The sequence below is a fragment of the Dipodomys ordii genome, unplaced genomic scaffold (genome assembly GCF_000151885.1).
Source record: "Dipodomys ordii isolate 6190 unplaced genomic scaffold, Dord_2.0 Scaffold3, whole genome shotgun sequence".
In the NCBI taxonomy this organism is placed as follows: domain Eukaryota; kingdom Metazoa; phylum Chordata; class Mammalia; order Rodentia; family Heteromyidae; genus Dipodomys; species Dipodomys ordii.
This window is the reverse complement of record NW_012267219.1, coordinates 7,773,803-7,794,615: the sequence shown is the minus strand read 5'-3', so window position 1 is coordinate 7,794,615 and position 20,813 is coordinate 7,773,803. Positions and strand designations below refer to the sequence as shown.

The window sequence follows — 20,813 nt, the reverse complement described above, 5'->3', positions numbered from 1 at the left end:
TTCTACATTTGTTTATATGGTTACTTTTTAGTTTACTGTACCTTGGTGTTTTATTTTTATAACTAGCACACATAATGACATATTAATTCGTTTCACTGTACATTTTCATCCATGCAAATATTGTACTATCTGGTTAATCATAATGAAAAAAAGTTCAAATATAGTAGCAGATAGTATTAGTTGTCTTAGCCTAATAACCAGTCTCTCTTTTCTTCAATAACAAAACTGCAGTATTTAAAAGGGGCTAAAGTATGTTCACATCAGGGATCACAATCTTGCTATCAATCATCATGGCAATGTGTTCCTTTTTCCTTTCTTATTTTTTTTCCTTTCTTTTTTGTCAGTGAATGGTTCAAGGATAAGCACTGAGCAGTAAGATGTCTGGTATAAATTGAAGTCTGCTGATGGTATTTCTTTTACAGGCCATTCTTCATGAAAAGTTGAGAGGTTCATTTGAAAAAAAAGTCTTTTTATTCTCTCTCTCTCTCCTGCCTTCAAAATTACCATTAAATGGTTCCAAAAATTGTGGTATCTATACACAATGGAATATTATGCAGCCATTAGAAAGGACAAAATAATGGCATTTGCAGGGAAATGGATGGAGTTAGAAGAAATCATGTTGAGTGAGGTAAGCCAAGAGCAAAGAAACAAATGGCACATGGTCTCCTTGATAAGTGGATGTTAAATCCAAAATGTAAGGTGATATCGAATCACTACTAAATAACCCCATGCTGCTGATCACATATATGGTATATATGTGCACACTGGAGGGAAACCAGGAGGACAACACAGAACTAGAGGGAATCAGGGAAAAGCATACAACAGCAGGACCCATCAGCTGCACTGGACATTGATGAAAATGAACTAAGCAACTCAATGGCAGCGATGGGAGGGAGGGAACAAGTGGGAAAGAGGGAACAGCTGATGCTATGCAAAACAAAGGAAACACATATCACCCAACATGGAAGAAATAACTGTATTGCAAAGCTCATAGAACTCATAAATGTTATAGACCATGATAGACAATTTGTCCTATAAAAGTTAGAATATGTTTGTGACTTTAAGCTTCACTATCCCACAATACTGTGAAATTTGGGAAATTATATAATCAATCACAATAAAGAATTTCAAAAAAATTTTAAAATATTTTTAAAAAAGAATCTCATGAACATTTCTTGCCTGCCCTGGTTTTAAATTGTGATCCTCAGAACTCTGCTTCCTGAGTAGTTAGGATTAGAGGTATGAGCCACCAGCACCTGGCCTTCTATCTATGTTTTAATGCTAGTGCTAAGGCTTAAACTCAAGGCCTCACACTCTCATTCAACTTTGATTCTCAGCTGGTGCTATACCATTTAAGATACCAGCTTTTTACTGGTTACTTTGAGATAAATTCCAGGGATTTTCTGCCTAGGCTAGTCCTAACCCAAGATCCTCAGATGTCAGTCTGCTGAGTAGCTAGGAATATAGGCATAAGCCAATGGCACCAGCCCTATGTTATATTTTGAACATAACAATGGTACAAATATACAAGTATAGACAAAATAAAATCATAATTAATTTAAAAATAGAAATACATGCTAGCTACCATAATAAAAAAAACTGAGAAAAATACATGAATGAAAGGCACTCATTTAATGCATAATTTTTTAGAAACCAAAGACATCAGAAAAATCCAGAAATTTATAAATCAATAAAGTCACAAGAAAAAGAACAGCAAGAATTCAGCCAAGCCACTTTGAAAACATGATACAATTACAACTAGTATGATGAATCATGTGGTTTAACAAAATACTGTTTTATGCATATTTTCACTTTCATGTGAAAAATCAGATTTATGGTTGCTTGGTTAAGAAATATTACTAAACTAAAGCATGCCAAAGCCTTAAATGCTGCCAATATTAAAAAGAAATAAATCATGTTCAAAAGAAAAGTCTAAATTCATTACAAAACATTAGTATCTTGAAGAATAAACTGAGACAGAAATGACTTTTTAAAAAGAGCAAAAGTTATATAAAATATATTTAGAATCTGGATGCCTCATTCATTTTTCAACAAATATTTATTGAGCCCTTAAGAATCAGCTCTGTGTTAGACACTAGAGATACTTGTGGTAAACAAATAGGGCATTCTTTGTCCCAGCTGTCTACATGGAAAAGGCAGCCAGTGAAAGACACACCAGCACTACATCCTAGCTCTTCTACTTTCTACCCCTAAGTTACTTCAGAAAAGTTAATTCACTCTAAAGACTACATTTACTTTCTAAAACTTATATAGGTTAAGTAAGATATTATAAGTATATACATCAGGTCCTGGTACATACTAGAAGTTAAAAGGTAGATTTTGTCCAATCAATGTTATTAAATAAAAATTAATCTATAGTTGCAATTACATTTAAAATTATTTTAGCTAAATAATCAACACTGTATTATGAAAAGAATTATTACTTTGGTTGAAATCTTACATGGGGTGAAATTCTAAATAATACAGAAAAAAGGGAATAGTAATTAAAAAAAACAGCTGAAGAAAATGAAAATGTTTAAGAGGGAAGATTAACAGAAAATAAAAATGGTCTCTTTACACAATATGGAAAAGAATGTAGGTAAATCAATGGTACATTACACAAATAAAGAAGTAAACTACTTATGTTTGGTTTTCTTTTATCTTTCCAAACAATGAAGAAAAAGGAAATGGAGAGATGAGATCAGAAGAAAAAGTCAATTGTGAGGTGATACATATTTGAGCCTGTAAAATTCAACTCTACATATTAGATTATGCTATTAAACTACATATTAGACCATGCTAAAAATAAACTGATGGTCACTTTGGCTCCCCATTTCTACATTCTTCATAGACCATGTGGCATCTTCCTTCTCTGAGTTCCAGTATCGCTTCCTGCTAGCATAATTGTTTCCTTTAAAGTAACTGAATGTTATTTTGGATTTTTTGTGCATCCCTAGAGAGAATAAGGCTTCCAGAGTGAAGTCTCTTCCTCTGTAGAGGAGTTCAAGCTTCTAAGAAACAGAATTTAAGAGAACAGTATATTTTCATGTATAAATTAAATTGTCAGGGCTGGGAAGTTGGCTCAGTGGTAGAGCACTTTGCCTTGCATGAATGAGGCCCTGGGTTCAATTCCTCAGCACCACATAAGCAGAAAAAAGCTGCAAGTGGCACTGTGGCTCAAGTGGTAGGGCACTAGCCTTGCGTTAAAGAGCTGAGGGACAGCACCCAGGCCCAAAATTCAGCCCCCGTGACTGACAAAAAAAAAATTGAATTGTCTCCTCCAAGTTCATTATGATGAGTGATCTCAAATATGTATCTCAAAATATGACATTTGGAAAGAGGGGTTTAAAAAAGTTAGTTAAGCTGAGGTCACATAGGTATGCCTTAACCCAACATGAATGGTGCTCCATCCATCATGCTAGCCCTTTCAGTTCTCATCTCTTCAAAGACATATCTCTTCAAAGTGACATCATTCTGAGTCTCCTAACCATCATAGCTCTTTATGTCTATTAACCATGTGTGTGTGTGTGTGTGTGTGTGTGTGTGTGTGTGTGTGTGTGTGTAGGTGGGTGGGTGGGTGGTGGGGCAGGGAGAAGGGTTGTCCTGGAATTTGATTCAGGTCTATGCACTGTCCCTGAGCTTTTATGTTCAAGGCATGTACTCTACAACTTGAGCCAGAGCTATACTTCAGCTTTTTGGTGGTTAAATGGAGATAAGAGTCTCACAGACTTTCCAACCTGAGCTGTCTTCAAACCAGTTCTCAGATCTCAGCCTCCTGAGTAGTTAGGATTAGAAGCGTAAGCCACTGGTACCTTGTTAACTATTAATCTTTTGAAGTTAGGGTCTCATGGAACCATACAGTGCTCTGGAATATATGCCAATCAGTTTCTGAGACATTAGGACTGTCAACTATCTACCATTTCCTGGAAGTCTGGTAGATTTTTCTTTAACTCCAGCAAAATCAACAGTCTTTCCCTTCCTATTCCCTGCAGCAAATTACTACCAATTATCAATACTAATCTGTAATAACCACGAACAACTCAACAAGCAGAAAGCTTCCCAGAATTATGAAGCAGGACTTAACCCAACTAACTGAGGTCTCTATTCTAAACAAGCAACATTTCCTCCCTTTTACTGATGAACTAACTTTTGCCAGCTGCTATTTAAAACAAATACTTACACAGTTTTACTATCAATGTTTCACACTGGTAGTTTTTTTTTTTTGTTTAATCACAAAACATTTCCATTTTATTTACTTAATCTTCTCAAAAGGTCTTGTGATATAAGTATTATCCTTGTCTTACAAATTAGGATATTAAGGCTCCAAGAGGTTAAGAAGCTTGTTCAAAGGAATACAGAGTAAAGTGGTTAAGTTGTGACTTTAACCTCATTTTTTTACACCTTAATCATAGCTTTCTCCACTTTAAAATCCAAGTAGAGTCACTTGTCTATCATCAGAAAATTAACACCAATTAACACTACAGTGTGATCACTACCAGATGGTGAGTTAGTAAAACAACTGATCAACCACAGGGCTAGGAAACATTACAACACAGGAGCTAAGGAGGTCTTGAACTCCTACTTCCTCAACTTTGCTCCTACTTCCACCTTTAACTGCTGGTATTACCTGGAGTCAATTATATACCATTTATGAGTTTTGATTTTAACTTATGTTATGAAGAATAAAAGAGAAATTTTTATTTATTTAGCATTATATCTGTACAAGGTAAGCCCCAATCAATGTTGCTTTAATGTTCCCCAATTGAAGCATGATAAACAGTTCATATGATATGTCTGTTTGGAAATAAATACAAGTCTTCTGATCTTTGTGTTTCATTCTTCATCAATTATTTCCAGGCTTCTTGGATTAGGGCCATATGAAAATAGTAGGAAGACAATAGGAATACTATAGGGACATGGTAATGAAGAGGGAGATAAATTTGAAAGTAACTGGACACTAAAAGAAGGTAAGTAAACAGAATGTTTGGCAGTTTAGTTCACATTGGCCACTTTTCTAGGATATTGGATTAGTCAGTTTTCTATTACTATAATAAAATATCCAAGGCTGGGTAATTTGTCAAGAAAGGCAGTTAGTTGCCTCATAGTTCTGCAGATCTCAGACATGGTATCAGATTTGGTTCTACTTAAGGGCTTCTTTGATGGTTTCACAACATGGTAGATGGCACTTTGGCAAAGTAAGTGTGAGACAGATGACATGGCAAGATAGGAAGCCAGAGCCCAGGGAAGGACCAATCTTGTGCTTTCTATAACAGTCCACTCTCAGGAAAACTATCTAGGGTCCCATAAGTAGTTATTAATCCCTTCTAAGGAAAAGACCTCAATAACCCAATCACTAAGTATCACCTCTTAAAGGTTCCACCACCTCCCAACATTGTCACACTGAGTATAAGCTTACCCAAGAATCCTTGGGGGAAATACTGAAACCATATCTAAACCCTAGCAGATATCATCACTATAACCAATTAGAGAGAAAAATAAAGAAACAAGTTAGAAGGCAGTAGAAAATGAATTTGGGTACCTAAAATAAACTTGGAATTACATTCCATTTCATTCTTTTAAAATATTGTTGTGAAAAAAAGAGATAAAATTGAGTGTAGAAAAATGTTTTAAGGTAACTTCTTATGATTACTTAAAATTTGTAATATATTAAAGTAATATTTGGTACAGTGGCATATGTCTATAATACTAGCTATTCAGGAGTTGAAGACAAGAGAATTAGAAGTTCAAGGCTAACTTATGGAAAGTTAGCAAGACCCTATCTCCAAAACAAAATAAAAACAAAAGAGCAGGGGGCATAACTCAAGTGGTAGAGTGCTTGCTTAGCAAATATGAGGCCCTAGGTTCAATTTCCAGTATCATCAAAAAATGTGTCTCCTATTTATCCCTCCAGAAATAAGGGTGATATATAAGGCAGGCTTATTTTAGAAAAAGTAAAAAGTATAGTTTAAAAAAATTATGACTTATGATTCTACTATCCACCAATAACTACTACCATTTGACACATAACTTTCTGAACTTCCTTCCATGTATATATTTGTAAATATGTATATTTTATTAACATAGGATGATGTTAATAATATTTTTGAAACTAACAAATTTATTTTGAACTATTTAAACTATTTGAGCTAAGTATTCTTTTTCATAGTATTAAAAATATCAGGTATATATATTTTCATCATACTTCATTTGTCTAGATCCTTATGTGAATGTTTAATTATATTTTGCTGTCATAAAGAATTACTTTATACTTTCATAGCTATATCTTTTATATAAAAAGCATTTTAGGGCTGGGAAGGTGGCTCAGTGGTAGAGTGCTTGCCTTGCATGCCTGAGGCCCTAAGTTCGATTCCTTAGCCCCACATAAGCAAAAAGAAAAAAGCCGGAAGTGGCGCTGTGGCTCAAGTGGTAGAGTGCTAGCCTTGAGCTGAAGAGCTGAGGGACAGTGTCCAGGGCCAGAGTTCAGGCCCATGACTGGACCAAAAAAAAAAAAGCATTTTAGCATAAATTTCAAGAACTATGATTGCAAGATCAATGGCATGAAGAATTCTAAGGATTTGACATAACAATAAATGACTGTCTTGTAAGGCATTACCAATTTATCCTAGCAGTATTTGAAAGTACTCATTTCCCATACCCATGTCGAAAACAGATTTGACACTATTAGAAATCTTTACTAGTTTGATAGTTTCTTGTTAGTAACAGGTGAAAGGTAACTTCTTATGCTTGCTGATCATATGTATTGCTCCTTTTAGAGTATCTGTTAATACATTTCTGTGAGTTCTCCTAATTGAACCTTAGTTGGGGAGAAGGGGTGACCCCAAGTCAGGAACACAGGTAAAAACCCAAAGCTTGCTACTGATATCTCAGGGCAAGGAGCAGTCTTGTAGGATTGAGCCATCAACCTGTGAATTCTGATGCTGTTTCCAAGTATATAGTGTCAGAAGTGAATTGGAGTACAATCAGCTAGTCTGCTGGTTTCTTGGTATGTGGGGGAAAACCTCACACACATTCAGTTACAAAACATTGTGTCATGTGTTGCACTGAATGTATGACTAAAGAAAACAAGAATTTTTTGTTTGGATTTTCCTACTATATCCATACATTGATTCCTATTACATCCATACAGTGTTCTGTTGACATGTTAAATAGTAAGAGAACAGGGGAAAATACTATAAAGCTTTTATTAAAGAACAAATTGCGCATTTTTATAAAATCTCTTCTAACACATATGATCCTATTTTTCCTAAGATGTCACAATATTGAATCATTTCTATGTTCTTGAAATAAACCATACCTTGTCATGATAGGTTATTCATTCAACATATTCCTCTATTCCTTTCACTGATATTATTTAAGAACTTTACATCGATTTTCATAAATCAGATTGTTCTGTGTTTTTTTTCTTTGGTTAAAATCTTTTTCCCAGAACTTTGTTTCAGGACTATTTACATCTATCAAAGAAGCAGATAAGCTTTCATCTATATCCTGTCGTTTCACAGTTTTTAATAGCACAAACATTTTTGATCTGTTTCTTTCAGGGTTACTACTCTGGGTCCTATCATTCTTCTTGAGTCATATCTTGTACTTCATTTTTACCAAATTACCATTTCACTGAGATCTTTAATTTGTTGGAGCAAAAACAGTGTTTTGTGTGTGGATCTTCAGTTTTTATCTTGCCCTCATTCTTAGTATTTTGAAAATAATGTTCTTTTCTTCCTACACTCTTTCCAACCTTTATCCCTTCCTTCCTTCCTTCCTCTCTTGATTAGACTTGACAATAAAAATGGTCAAGTTTACCAGTCTTTTGGAAGATTAACCCTTTAAATGTATTAGTTAATTTTAATTTTTTTCAAGGAAATATTTATGGCTGCTTTTAGGATTTTATCCATGCCTCTGGTTTTCAGCAGCTTTGCTATGATATGCCTAGATGTGGTTTTCATTGTATTATCCTGTTTCAGAGTTGTAGCACATTTCAAATCTGTGGTGGGGTTTTTTCCCCTTGGTTTGAGAAAATCTTGGAAAATATTTTATATCTTCGATTACTGCTTCTTCCATGCCATCTTCTCCTTCCCTTCTATAGTTCTCATTTTAACATGAGTTACACTTGAAATGGTGTAACCTATTTCTAGCATTATCTTTTCTGAGCTTTCTTATCTTCAGTCTGGTTATTTTATACTGACCTCTTTTTCTAGTAAGAATCTTACCTCCTTTTCCAGCAAGCTGTTACATTCATCTTGTGTGTTTATACTTTTAGTTATTGCATTGCAGCTCTAAAACTGAATTTTTTTACAACAAATTACAGCTATCTGGTGAAACTCTCTTTTCTATTTTCATAGATAAATATTAATCACAGTTAATGTCTGTTTTTTAACTTAAATATCTCTCTGGACATCTGGGCCCTCTCACTGGACATTTTGCTTTTGTCAATTTATTTCCTTTTATCTTTTCCTTTTCTATGACTGCTAATTTTGTATAAATACCCGGCACTGTTATAAAAAAAATTGTAATCTTGATGATGTAATCATCTTCCAGAGAGAATTCATATTATGCTCTGATAAGCAGCTGAGAGGGAGAAAGGAGGCAAATTAGCTAATCTAATCTGGGATTCTGTAGTCTTGAGGCTAGGATGCAGTCCACAACAGTGGAGACAAGTGTGGGTGCTTAAGCTTGAAAAAACTTAACATTTAATATTAATTAAAACATTTCCTTCAGATATAGCTGCTAAAATAACAATTACTAAAAATAAATTCTAGAAATTAATGTTTAGTAAATTATATTAAAAGGCAATAACCCCAAACGTACTCCTTTTTACTTAAATAAATATAACTTATAGCTTACACATACTATTTTAGAAACACTATTTGTGTTTGTGTGTTTTCTTTTGCTCAAGACTAATGCTCTAAAAGTAATTCAAAAAAAAACCCAATCTTCTACCACAGTTCCACTTCTGGCTTTTAGGGATTAGTTTATTGAAGATAAGAATCTCACATATTTTTCTTCCTGGGCTGGCTTCAAACCAAGATCCTCAGATCTCAGCCTCCTGAGTAGCTAGAATTACAGATGTGAGCCACCAGCACCTGACGTAGAAATACTATTTTGTGATGTTTACTCCACGCCTCTTCCTAACTCCACATTCAAGGATATGACTACAAAACCCAGCAGATATTATAAATCAAGGATTGATTTTTCTGTTGACTGTCTAGATCAGTTGTTCTCAACTAGATACGACTTTGCATACCCAGGAGGTAATTGACAATGTCTAGAGAAAAAAATTGGTCATGACTGAAGAGTAGAAGACAGGATGCTCTGGGCATCTAGTTTGAGGGTAGTCTGGAGATATATCCCTCACCAAATGTCAGATGTGTTGAGCCTGAGATACCCTGGTCTACTAGTATCTCTTCTTCCCAGAAGTAGGTCTCTGTCTACAATGTTTGTAATCTTTACTACTCTTCTCATGACTAGAATTGGTAAATGACTGGAGGGAGAAGGTGAGATTCATCCAAGTTTGTTTTATTATTCTTTTGTGGGTATTTTTTCCCTACCACTTGACCATACTCTTGTTTTAATAGATCAAGTACTAGAGGAGGGTTTTTTTTCCTCCATATCTTGGCCAATTGCTCAAGAAAGTCCTTTACTTCCAAGCCATCTATATTCTTATCCTGAGCTTTCAGGTAAGACAAAGATGGAAGGCAACTCCTTCAAAACAAGTGTCTCTCATAAATTATATTATCTGGAAAAAACAAAATCAAAACAAAAACAAAGTCAATGGGATGGGAGAAGTCAATTTTACATTCTCTTCAAAATAATATGTGAATTATTCCAATATAGCCAATGTTTCAGTAAGCCATGACTCAGAATCTAATTCATTTTGGAGCAGTTCATTACACTAGAAAGCTTGAAAGGATTTAGAATGTGATGACAGGCAATTCAAATGTTTTAAAATTTGAAGTTAAAGTACACTTTGTTAAAGGTTAACACTTCACTAGAATTATGGGCAATTTCCAGCTAGAATTCTATTAAAAGAACTCTTGAAGCTCATGCTGTTGTCCCTAGAATTCCACAGTGACTGACAAGGAGTATTAGTAAATAATGGTCAGTGTTAAAAGAATTGAGGAGGTAGGATCTGAGTGGAGGGGAAGAATGGAAATCTTCATTTTCTCACTCTATTCTTCTATCCTCTCCTGCCACACAGACAGAAAATTGCATCCAAGGGCGAAAAGTTCAATGTTAAAAGTCTCCTTTAGTGGTGAATGAAATAGCATACATGGAATGGCACAGTTAAGTAAATTGTGTGTGGCATTGGAATGGAATTTCCTCAGTGAAAGAGCTTATGTTCTTAAAGAGCTAAAAAAAAATGGCTTAAATTTTCTGGTAGCCTAGAATAAAATTGCACAGGAGGTTCATGTGAAATATAGCATGTGTGAATAGTTTTGCTGCAAAGTTCCATTGAAATGTAACAACACAGCTGGAGTAGTGACTCATCACACTAATATCTACTGCTAACAGACTCTAATAAAGCCTATACTTTCTCACATTATAAGATTTTTCAGGGTGTTGTTATAGTACATATTCCCAAAACATGGTCAAGCCTCTTACACTGAACATTTGCTGAGTACCTGGTATATATTAGGAATTTTTCTGTCATTGGTTTTTACACGTTTGTTTTTATTTTCGCCACTTTACAGATAATGAATCTGAGGCTGCATGTAAGGGCTGGTATCCAATAATTCTAATTGCTTTTAGCCTCTCTCTATTTTGACTGTTTGAGATAGGGGAAACACAGAGAAATTTCCAGACATTTAGGATTGCACATGTCAACTGGCCATGAGCCTTCTTGGAAATGTACAAATAACACTTTTTAAGTGGAAAATATTTGGAATATAGTGACCTGAGGAAAAATATGACAGGAACTCAGTATGTAAAAATAAATTATATTGAGAAGAAAATAAAATAAAAATAAATTACATCAATTACTAGAATCCTGTCCATAAATCCAACCCCACCTCACAGAAATTGAATGGCTCAATGGCCTCCTACACACTGTCTATCAGGATTCCAGATACCTCCCTGAGGATAACAACCAGCCTGAAATTGAGTCTTTCTTGATGACCTGCCATGATGGATCTAGTTACTTTTAATTCAAGCCTTCATAGATTAAGATCACCTTCAATTTTCTACTTAAGTGCTGTGACAGATTTTTTTTCAAAGAATTGCAATATCTGCATGTTCAATTTGTTCCAATGATGTTGAGCAAAATAACCAGAATAAACAATATAAAATACTAAAATATTCTTTTATAATTTTTTAACTTTCTTCTTTATAAAAAATTTGAGCATTACTCTTCTAAATACATTTATATATTCACTGTGTGATTGTCATGGGCTATTATCATTTCTCAGTTGTCCCATAAGTGTTGTTATAAAGATTAAATGAGTTTATATAAAGCACTTAGTACCTGGTATACATTAAGTACCATATAAGCATTAGATATTATTTTAGTAAGATTGCATTTATCATTAATAAAATTGCATAAAATGAGTTAGTGCAAGGCCTATTAAGTAAATGTATGTAAAATATTACATGTTCTATGTTATTCTTCCAAGTTCCAAACAAAATTGTCAGGAGCTGTTTTCATGTTGGTAACACTGAGGTTTATCAGCTAACAAGAGAAAAACTTTCCAATTAAGGCCGCTACAACTCCATAACCTTTTCTTTTCACACCCAGAAATGCATCTTGTACACTGATGACTTATTTCCCATTTTCACCATGCTATTCCTATATTTAAAATTTTTCCAGATACCAACCAACAAAGTTTAGACATGCATATAAGCAATAAAAAAATCAAATTATGATAAAGTTAGGAAGAGCAGTGTAAGTATTATTAGGGCATCACTTACCATAGGGCAGACAAGAACAAAGTAGAAATTGTAATGATTGGAAATACATATGACATGCCATAGAGAGATGAGGAACAACAAAGTTCACCCTGGGAGGACCAGATAGAAAGAGGACCAGAAAGAAAGAAAGAAAAGATGCTGGGGCTTAAAGGATTTCAAGTAGGAACTTAAATGTCTTCTCTGATATTCAAGGACTTCACTAATTGATCCCCTATGAGGTTCCAGCCATATCTTCCACTACTCCCAACATAAACCATCTCCCCACCTTCCTTATTTCCTTGGAAAATCCACTTTTGATCTTATCTGTAATTCCTCTTGTCATATGCAACTTTCTCTACCAGGTTCTTCTACTTGGAAAAAAACTAAACTGCTTTCTCTACATAATAAAATGTAGTTTCATCTTTTCTGTGAATCCTTGGCCAACTTAATGCAGTTATATATTTTCAAACTGAAAATATATTTAAGAATATATTTTCAAACTGAAACAATTGATAATACTAATAATATTTTGCCATCTTTAAACCTGTTTGTTATGCATTTCATACTATGCCAATAAAACCTTAAGTGCCTTTCGAAAAAAAATGTTTAGCAAACATATTCTATTTGTTGTTCAATAACACCTGGCAAAGTATCAGCCAAAGCATAATATGAGTGGTCAAAATATTTTCTGAATTAAATTATTTTACCAATGTCTTCTCTGGTTTATCTGATGTGTAATAAATTCACTTTATGAAATTGTGAAAGTTCAAATAACCAGAGGTGAGAACACTCTTGCTTCTGTCAGTTAATTTACTAACTGAAAGTCAGAAGTACTATATAAGAAATAAACTAGGTTGGTAAAATTTGTGAATGTGGAGAAAATATGAACCATGGAATAAATTACACATTTGGTTTATAAGAAGCCTATGAATGAGGTTTTTGTACTTGGTAAGCAGTAAGAAAGTAGTATATTGTTCAAATAGGGAATGTATTTAGAATATATGTTTGAAAATGAAATGAGAATAATTGAATAGCCTTTATTGTAAAGAAGTCACTCACATAAAAGAAGAGGATTGTGTACACATATACTGTAATTAGATAACAGAAATGAAAGCTGAGGGAACAAGTGCTCCATACTGATATGATTAAATGTTTTCAAATTCAGTACTTCATTTCTTCTTTCTTTCTTTTTCCTCTTATTATTTCTCATAATGATCTTCTAGTCTATTGTGCTTAATTCTCTTGTTGCTCCCTTCCATACAAAAAACAAAAAACACTACACACATTCCAACTGGTTCCATACTTCATATCTCAAGCTTAAAACCAGTTTTGTAGAGGTTTTCTGATACCACTAATTCACTAAACTTTGGGTTATGAATCTCTAAAAAGCATCTTAAAATATATATGTGCATATATAGATATGACATACTTTGTACCAGATATCAATTTGTTTCCTCCTGTCTCTAAATCCATGTAATTTGCTTGCTCTGAGAAAATGGAGTTGGGACCTTCAATTTTTTTTCTTTGTCAGTGAGCATGCCATTAAGCTTTGCAGTCGAGGGCCCAAGTAAGAGACCTCAGGAGGTAAAGACCTCTTCTTTTTTGGTTTGAACATATCTGCTCTACAAGCTTCCTTAGCCCAGACAGCTTTTCTAGAACTGGAATTCTGTAGTACAACAGCTTCTCCATTCCCAGATGTCTGCAGCTCTGGGTGTCTTCTCCAGTGCCAAGCTCTGGCTGTGTACATAGCTTCTCCTCTACCCAACTTGTTCCACATGCACAGCTTCTCTAGAACCCAGCTCCTGTGCAAAAAACTTTTCCTGGGAAGCTTCCCTGGGAAGCTGCACACACAGCTTCCCAAGAGCCCAGTGGCTATAGCAGGAGCATCTTCTCCAGTGCCTGGTGCTCTTTTCAGTACACAGAGGATCCATAGGATCCTATAGGCCGGTATCTGCTCTGGTAGCCCCTCCTTGGGTGGCTTTGTAGTGGACTGCCTCCTCTGAGACAATTCCTGCCCTAGGTTTTTCCTAACTCCCTAAGGGGTAGATTACAGGCAGATTTCCAGCAAGCTGCCACATCATGGTATTGTTATGAGTTGTCTGCCCTTTAGTAACTATGAACATGCCCTCTCTATCACAGAGAAAGGAAAGGGAGGAAGCTCTCTCTCAGACACTCTGTCTCAGCCCTAATGGTCATGTTTGCTATTCCTGTATTCTCTAGAATTTCTCTTCACTTCTCACTAGCCAATCCCTCACCACTAAAATCCTCTGCTACAGTTCATAATTCTTTATATTAAACTTTCCTACATGAATAATTATGTGGGCTCTATATTCTGATTGGGTGCAGACTGATATATTCTTCCTCATATATTTTAAATCAACAACTAAAACATCATACCAGGCATTTAAATAACTGCAAAAGATAAATTTCTCTAGTTTTATATATTCCACATACATACTAATAGATAGATAAATAGATAGATAGATGATAGATCAAAGCCTTAAAGCTACATATTTGAGTCATTAATGAGTGAAGAAATACATCATTATGAAGTAATTAGTAAATCCAGTCCTCACTGATAAACCAATCAAGTTAGAATTCTGCCTAAATTTTTTCACCTTTCTCGGTTTTTTTCCTATTTAAAGAAGCATATTGAAACATGTTCTTATGGCAGCCCATTCAAGTAGGCAGATAAAAAGACAACAGATATAGAAACAGACAAACCGATAGACAAGGAGGTGGACTGAGCTGTGCCAGGAACCTTGCAAAATGAAATACTACTTTAATAGTTTTGCCAACACTGTTTGCTATGCTTTTGTTGGTCTCTTCTGAAGTAATGTTCTTCTGAGCAATCACTCCAATGAACTGGAAATGGTACCCATGGAAAATAAATCAATATTTGGGATAAGGGGAAAATGTGACACCTTTCATGAAGTGGTAATCCTTGTCTAGTCCTCAGTTCCACCCCTACCGTTGTAGGGTGTGGGGGGAAAACAACCTATCAAAGCTGTTCATGCCCTATTGCACCTGACTTGTGATCACTCAGGGGACACATTCTCCAGATGGAAATGGCTGCACCAGTCCAATGAACAAACCCATCTTCAGTGGGAAGGAGAAGAAGCAAAGGGTTCCCACTGCCCCTCAAAAATTAGATAAGAAACCATGAAGAGAAAAGCACTCAGTTAAAACGAGAGCAGGTAGGATAAGAACATTAAATCACATTCCTTAAAATTTTTAGAAAAAAAAAAGCTATCTTTATGAGAATGCTAAAAGAAACAGAGGCAATGTCATATCAAATATGAAATCTGATTACCACCCATATCTGTTTGGATAAGAGTCCTTTTTAAGGATTTGTAATTCAAAATCTCAAGTAGGTTAAATCCTTCATTTACAATGGCTCTGTTTCTTATTTAAAACAGTGAGTTTTCCTTAGATCCAGTACTTTAGTGAATTACATAATAGGGAAAGAGATGGAGAATCTTAAAAAAGCAAAAGGGATGTGACCAATTTTTACCATTTGGGATGTTAACAAATTTAACATGGCTCAGCAACTATCTTTAGTGTTCCATCAAGCATTACAATACCAGCTAAAAGTGTTAAGATAAAAAGGACATGTGTTTTCTGAGAGGAAATGGGTGACAATTTGAAGGGTCTTTTTAGCATGAACAATAAATACATAAGAATTTAGAGCAGATTCTCAACAAATATTAATGTGCAATAAGGTCTGTTCAATTTAAGGAAAGTTTAAACTCTTAAAAATATTAAGGGACTATTTCCCATTGTTTTTGAAAAATCTATACTTGCTAGTGTATTAAAAGACAACATTTATGGAGAGATATAAAGTGAGTTTTACAAACTACAAGTATATATTCTTTTTTTGGGGGGGGGTCCGGTCATGGGGCCTAAACTCTAGGCCTGGGTGCTGTCCCTCAGCTCTTCAGCTCAAGGCTAGTGCTCTACCACTTGAGCCACAGCACCACTTCCGGCTTTTTATTCTTTTTACTTACGTGGTACTGGGGAATGGAACGCAGTGCCTCGTGCATGCAAGGCAAGCACTCTACCACTGAGCCACCTTCCCAGCCCCACAAGTATATATTCTTAATCGATTTTCCCCTAAGAAACTCTGTAGTTTTGTTTTAAATAAATGACATTTACTCTCAGATAAGGTTTCTGTCTTTTTATACCTCCAATCTAACAAGCCAATGGGAAATATAGGACTTCTAGAATCTTTTCCTCCTAGATAAATACATTTTTATATAAAGACTGTCCTTTCTGAATATGATCTATGCTCTCCTGAATACACTGTCTGAATTAACTACTGTGTTCATAAAAGACTATTTACTATCTATTTTATGGTAAAATCTTGAGATATTTAAACTAAAGGTTTGAGATCAATGTAAAAACTGTTAACCTCACAGATTTCATTCTTACCTATCTTTAATTATCCATTAGCCTTCTCACATTACTTTCAATAAAGATATTTTTTCAATAAAGATTTTTTTTCCTTCTTGAAGAAGTATGGATAGCCCATTTGCTAAGTATAATTAAATCTGCGTGATGTATATGAAGAAGCTTCCATAGGGACCAATAAATTCATTTTGGGTCATCACTTGAAAGTAGAAAAATCAATAAATACATAAATATTTTTGTGCTCACCAAAATCCTATAACTGCCAAACACAGTAATTATTGAAATAAACAAGTTAATTCTGGGTATTTAAGAAATCTAAACACTGCAAAATCAACCAGTGTATAACAGTAATTCACCACGAAAGTCTATAATTACTTTTTATTTTGGAAGTAGACATAGAAAAAGAAGTAAGGATTCTAAAGTGCACAGCAATAGCAAATTTGTTTCACTTGTGATATTTACATGCCTATAGGTGTTTAATATACTTACTTGAATAATGGAGTCCCACAAACAACACATTTATATATGCCAGGATCTTTGTGATGTGTGTATTCTCCTTCAAAGGCACTAATAAACAATAAACAGATCATCAAAAACAATTAAGCAAAGCCAGCCTCACTTCCAAGGATAAAACATATTAGCGCCTAAAATACATTTCTCTAATAACTCTTTTCAAGGGCTTTTTGTCTTAGAACAAATCAAACATATGGAACTCTAAATAATACTAATACATTTTAAACCTACATAATAAAATGTGAAAATAGCTACATCAAACTAGTTGGGTTAAATTTTTTTTTAAATCAAGACACCTAGGTATGTAACACTTTTTTCCTATACAAAGTCTGTAGTGTGATTAATGTGTGTGTGTGTGTGTGTGTGTGTGTGTGTGTATTACATAAGATTTCTGCTATGCTACAATGTCTAAGAGTATACCCGAAAATGCAGAAAGGGGCCAAGACTTTGAGTGGAAGTTTTATTTTTTGGTTTGAAAAGGAATATTGCAGCTTTAAGGGAATATTTTTCTAAGTTAACAATCTTAAAGGCTAGGAGGTCATTGAGCTAATACAAATCAGCTGTGCTGGCCCAACAAAAAGTCTATGTGCTCCGCAGCTTGTTTTTATTATCCTTTCACCCGCTTTATGAGGCCCAATTTTTTTATAAACAGAATTTTTAAGAATGACCTAATCTCTGGTTGTTTGTGTGCATTAAATCATTTTGCTAGTCGTGTACACAACAGGATGGGTAGAAGTCCCCCGAGCTGAGATTGAGGCCACCACTGGCTCACTGTCCAGTAAGGGTGGACGTTGTCAGAGATCCAACATTTTAGTAAGTTCAGTAAACAGTAGATACTGTGACAGGAAGAGAGGGTTGCCTATTAACAAGGATCCCGTGTGTGGTAAAGAGCTCTTTCAGTAACTTTTCATGAATGAAAAGTTACATCATTAATAAATTTGGATCAGAGGTAAGTTTACGGCCCTAGGCCAAACCCCATGGTATAAATTGGACAACAAAATCGCTGGACCTTGGCAAGTTGCTTTTGAGCTGGAATCAGCTGAGAGAGACTTTATTCGCTAAAAACAGTCTTGGAAGCGAACAAACTCTTTTTTCAGGACTTTAGGGCGAACTTCCAAGGACCAAAGCCATGTGAGGGCAGTTATTGAAATTTTTGACATTCCAACCACAAATGAGCCAATAAATACTTTCTCCACATGTGCTTCAAAAAGAAATTGGAGTGGGGTAGAAAGGAACGAAATTATGCTACCTTCTTTTTTGCAGCCAAAACGTCTACGCTTACAATGGCCACCTTCAAAATTTCAGCATCCTGGCATAGCTCCATGTCCCTCATGGTTTTGCTTCCTGTGATGTCTTCCCAAAAAATGTACCTAAATCGCGATCACTTCCACACATTTTGCTGTGAACTAAAACAGGCCCTAACAAAAGCCCTGTGACTTTACATAAGATAGGGTGTTCATTAAACAGAGGAAAGGACAAATAAAACTTAGTCCTAACCTAAACAATCGCAGTTCCAAACATTTTAGAAGTACTAATTTGTTGAATCCAGTAAGTAAGCACAGTATCCTTTAAATTAATTGACAAGGAAGAGGATTCAAAGGAGGATGAAGTAAACTAGCTCTTCCTTAATGGCTTTTCATTATAGCTCACCTTACCTTTCGGTCCCTTTCTCCTGAGTGACATGGTACTGCAGGGGTGTAAGCCGCTTCCTCAGTTCCTGCTGGGAAAAGACCACCTTACAGTTCTTTTTATCCCTACATGACCCTGGAAAGAGAGAGGATATGGGAGAACAAGGCTTTTTAGCTTGAATACTAAATAATTGCTTTGGCTAGCCGCCACAGCACAGCTTCTACAGTCACTTGTCAATGACCAGACCACTCCCTAATGCACCAGAAAATCTTACCTGAGCTGCAGCTGATTATTTCTCTTAAGTTTAAAAAGGTATTTCTTAAGATGCAAGTGATTCTACTGTAGCAGTGACAATGTGCTAGCATGTGATACTAAAAACTTCCTGAATATTTGCAAAATGGTGGTATCACCCTATCTCTTAACCTAAAAATCCTATTAAAAATTATTTCCAGAGGCTAAGTCTATTTGTAAGTATTGACACTGTATATATAAGATTATGGGCATATTAAGTCAAATATAACTGCATTTAATAAGTTTGCATCTTGAATAGCTTAAAACTGTGTCATCTTTTAATTTCCATTCTAGAAGACTTAATTATCATCCTATTTATTTTTCTCTAAGCTCCTAGGTATATTTTTCTACAACTAGGAACTGCTCTTTTTATCCTTTCAGAAATTTCACCAGGTTCTACACAGTCTTTAGAAATAAAAGTTTCTCTAAAGATTGTTATGCTACCATGTTAAAAGGGGAGCAAGTTCAAAAGAAAATTTTCAGTAGGAGAAGGCATTTCTATTAAGACAGAATCAAGAAGTTCTAAACAAAGAGGAAAACAGGAAGGAAGAAAAGTCAAAGCACAGAAGAAAAGTGAGTGCAGTTAATTTAGAGACCTTTAGCAACATACAGCTAGGAAGACTTCACTGATTAAGTGTATTTGAATGGTGAACTAATTTTACTGTGACTGTAATAACAATGGCAGCTTTTATTTCAATCTGTACAGACTGCAGTAAAATGTTCAGACAACACCTGTTTATACGTAGTATTTTATTTTACCTGCACAAATGATTGAAAAGAAATATAACTGTGGGACAGGGTAGCCATTACTCAACTGCAGTAAAATTGCTTTTCTTTGCCATCCATCACAGTAGGAAAGAAGCTTGCAGATGGTCCTAAATGTAAAGATTTCTTACCATGTTTTGAAGTTTCTAAAGAAAGTCTTCTCAGTTTCCTGAATATTAAATTCAACTTCTTTTGAAATACAAAGAAGTATGATTTAGGAATGGAAATGCTTTCTACTCCTTTTACTTTCAAGGTATCTAACATCACATAATGTGAGAGCGGGGAAATTAAACACAGAAAAAAATTAACTAACCAGTTACTCTGATTGTGGGATCGAAGAAGGGTATCAACTTCCAGAATCAGGGCCACCAAGATAGAGTGGTTGATTTTCTATCAGAAAATATGAGGACAGAAAAGAGCAAATAGAAAAGGTAGGTCCTTGGGTAAGCCTGAGGAAATCACACTGCTTCTGCTGACCTTCAACAATGGACAGCACCCATTCCCTGGCCTGCAAAGAACCACAGGAACAAATGATATGTGGACTTCACACCTCACTGGACCCAATGATATATCAGGCTTTATCCAGATACCTATTAGTTACATTTTTAATATTGTCTAAGGAACAAATAAAAATGTTTCCCCAAGGACTGTCTGTTCTGCAGAGAAAGCTTCTCAACAGCATGAATGAAGAACAGTTTTTTCTTTAAGTAGACTGTGATAAGTGAGTTTCTCCTCAATTCATCAGACTTCCTACAAAACTTGTTCAACCACTTTGGAAAGCAGTATGGAGGTTCCTCAAAAGACTCCACATAGAGCTCCCCTATGACACAGTAATTTTGTTTTTGTTTGTTGGGACCACTGTATTTTTTTAATTGTCAGAATTTCACTAAATAAAAACTTGACTAAATATCATGGTTAAAATTTTCTTTTCAATGGCAATGGTAATTAAAATCTGTACAACTACAACTGAACAATTTTGTCTGAAATGTTTTTGTTGGTATATGTTCATTCATACAAAAAGACCAATTGTGTTCCCAAAGTTGAGAGAACTAAGCTACCCATCTGTATGTCATTTAGTACAAGAGAAGCAACTGCAGGTTTAAATTACATGGTATTGGATTGCAATTTCCTAACATTGGATGCTTTTCTGCTTTTTTACCTTGAGTCATTTACTAAGGAGTGTTCATAAAAAGTAGCTTAAAGCACAGATGCTTGCAAATCGTTTAGGCAAAGATGTTTCTCTCTTTTTCATTCTCCCCTCTCAAAAATCTCTCTTTTCTGAAGTAAAAGAATAAAACTGTTGGTCA

The 20,813-nt window shown here is 35.0% G+C and overlaps 1 protein-coding gene across 1 annotated transcript in view; it reads right to left on the bottom strand.

Annotated features, from left to right (window-relative positions):
• Msrb3 (methionine sulfoxide reductase B3) overlaps nt 1-20,813 on the bottom strand; it is a 116,742-nt gene that overhangs the window by 76,991 nt on the left and 18,938 nt on the right. Inside the window, exons 3-4 of the mRNA XM_013022777.1 lie at nt 18,477-18,585; nt 16,798-16,875 (exon numbers count right to left, since the gene is read on the bottom strand). Of these exons, the coding sequence (XP_012878231.1) occupies nt 16,798-16,875; nt 18,477-18,585 (187 nt within the window). The remainder of the gene's footprint in view (nt 1-16,797; nt 16,876-18,476; nt 18,586-20,813) is intronic.